Raw genomic sequence first — 2333 nt, forward strand, 5'->3', positions numbered from 1 at the left:
AGACCGGGGACCGGCAACGGGATCGCAACCTTCGGCGTTGCTCCCGCGCCTCGCTCAGCCAGTGAGTGGGAACCAGTCTGTAGGTGGGATCCGAACCCTCGGGCGGGAGCGCCGCTGCGCTTCCCAAGCGGCGCACTTATCCAGTGCGCCACTGGGCCGGCCCTAAATCCCTGTTGTTTTAAGCTGCGTGTTTATGGCGTTTTTGTGGTGGCCCCTCAGGAAGCTGGTACACGAGCCAGGGACAGGTGGGCCGTCTCCTGCCGCGTGATCAAGATGTGCTAGAGAAACGGAGTTGAGCAGCAAGAAATGCAATTGGTGTCTCTGCTGAACCCCCAAGGCAGCAGGGGATTCCTGCTGTTTCTTCTGTGGAGATTTGTCCTCAGAGAGAGAATCCCACCTGAGAAATGTCAGAAACAGGTGTGCAGACTCAGGGCTGGCTCACGGCAGAGCAGGGTGAATCCGGCCCCACCTGCGGTTTTCCTGCAGGTTCTAAGGAAATGCTCAGGTGTGACCTCACTGCTGGTGTAGCAACTCCGAGGACGTGTCCCCCCACTGCCATGACCATTAAGCTGGCAAAAATATGCATGACCATCGAGTCTAGGTCTGCTGGCTGGGGACCCAGGAGAGCCCTGGGTGTGGCCCAGTCCAAAGGCCGCGAGGGTCCGAAGTCCAGCTCCCCCCCAGCCTCTCCAGTCTACTAGGTGTCCCCTCAGATGTAAGTCTCACCCAGAAACACCCTCACGGACACACCCAGAGTGGTCTAAGCAGACGTCTGTGCACACCATGGCCTGGTCAAGGGGACATGTGAAATTCACCATCCCACCGGCGTGCCGGGGAAGCTGAGGGTATGGGGGAAGGGGACCAGAGGGGCCACAGAGAACGTGTCTGAGCTGGGGGAGGATCTATTTTCAGTCTAAAGAGCTGGCTTCTTGGGAACAGCCCCACCCAGGATGTGCTTGGAGGAGGGGCTGGGACAAGAACCCTCCCCTCCAGAAGCAACACCCCAAAGTTGGGGTCTCTGGCTACAGAGTGATGCCCAGACCCCTGGGGTCCCAAGTGAGGAGGCCACCTGGGCAAGAGAGGCCGCTGGTGGGGAGGCCAGTGGGACCCAGGTGCTGGTCAGGCCTTCCCGCTCCACACTTGCAGGAGCTCGGGGGGAGGCCCTGCCCCCCATGCCTCAGTTTCCGCCTCTGTGAACAACAGGGCTGGACAGCAAGTGCACAGCACGGCCCCACCTCTCCTCACCCAGCCTGAGGCAGACATCGTCAGTCACTTGCCGATGGCCACACTTCCCCGCGGAGCCCCGCGAGGTCTCAGAATCCCTGTCCACACTTGGCCAAGGCAGTGCGGCCTGGGGCCCAGGAGGAGCTTCACACTGTGTGGTCCCAGGGCTCCAAGACGCCACCCAGGACCCTCACACCTCCAAGCTTTCTGGAGGGGCATCATGGGGGCTCCTGAAGTTCTCCCGCCCTCATCCTGGGCCCACCCATCTGTACAGGGGTGAATAGTGTCCCAAATTCATGTCCACACAGAACCTCAAACTGAGGCCTTATTTGGAAATAGGGTCCCTGCGTATGTAATTAGATGGTCTGGAACAGGGTGGTTCCTAAATCCAGTAAGAAGAGGACACACAGAGGAGGCGGCCACGCAAGGACGGGGCAGAGATCCGGGCGAGCCGTCCACGAGCCGAGGAACACCAAGGAGGCTAGCAGCCACCAGAAGCCAGGCGAGGGCACGCAAGGGTCTCCCGCACAGAGCTTCAGGTGAAACCAGCCTCCCACGCCTTGACCCCAAAGTGGTGGCCTCCAGAAACAGCAGGGGGCTGGTGGGGCACCAGGGGAGGAACCGCAACAGGGAGCAGGTGGGGGACCCTCACCCCGTCCCTCACGTTCAGCCCGTGGGGAGGGGTTGTCGCTGGCCCAAGTCCCAGCTTCCGGCAGAGCCGTCCATGGTCCTGCCCGGCCATCACTTTATGCCCAGACACAGGAAGACGCAGCGCCCTGGCGCAGGCCCCGGGGACCAGCTGCAAACAAGCCCCTCAGAGGTCCCTGCCCCACGGCAGCAGTGTGGCTCCTCCAGGGCTCCCCCAGGGCTCCCCGGCCTGCGGGGTGTGCGAGGGTGCCTGTACCTGCCGGCTGTGCATGTGACGGAAGCCCTTAGTGTCATGCGATTAAGACATGCCAGGTGGGGGTCACAAGGTTACAAAGAGCCCTTCCTGGCCAGCAGGGACGGCCCATGCCCATGTGGGAGGGGTTGGGAGGCCTGGGGGGGAGGCCTTGGGGGAGAGGCTCTGGGGTGGGGGTTGGGAGGCCCTGGGAGGGGGAGGCCCGGCG

The 2333-nt window shown here is 62.5% G+C and overlaps 1 protein-coding gene across 1 annotated transcript in view; it reads right to left on the reverse strand.

The window, feature by feature from the left end:
• THEG (theg spermatid protein) overlaps positions 1-2333 on the reverse strand; it is a 32992-nt gene that overhangs the window by 20283 nt on the left and 10376 nt on the right. Inside the window, exons 4-5 of the mRNA XM_008584484.1 lie at positions 1877-2023; positions 1246-1351 (exon numbers count right to left, since the gene is read on the reverse strand). Coding sequence (XP_008582706.1) covers positions 1246-1351; positions 1877-2023 — 253 coding nt within the window. The remainder of the gene's footprint in view (positions 1-1245; positions 1352-1876; positions 2024-2333) is intronic.

Source organism: Galeopterus variegatus, unplaced genomic scaffold (genome assembly GCF_000696425.1).
Source record: "Galeopterus variegatus unplaced genomic scaffold, G_variegatus-3.0.2 Scaffold3273, whole genome shotgun sequence".
Lineage (NCBI taxonomy): Eukaryota > Metazoa > Chordata > Mammalia > Dermoptera > Cynocephalidae > Galeopterus > Galeopterus variegatus.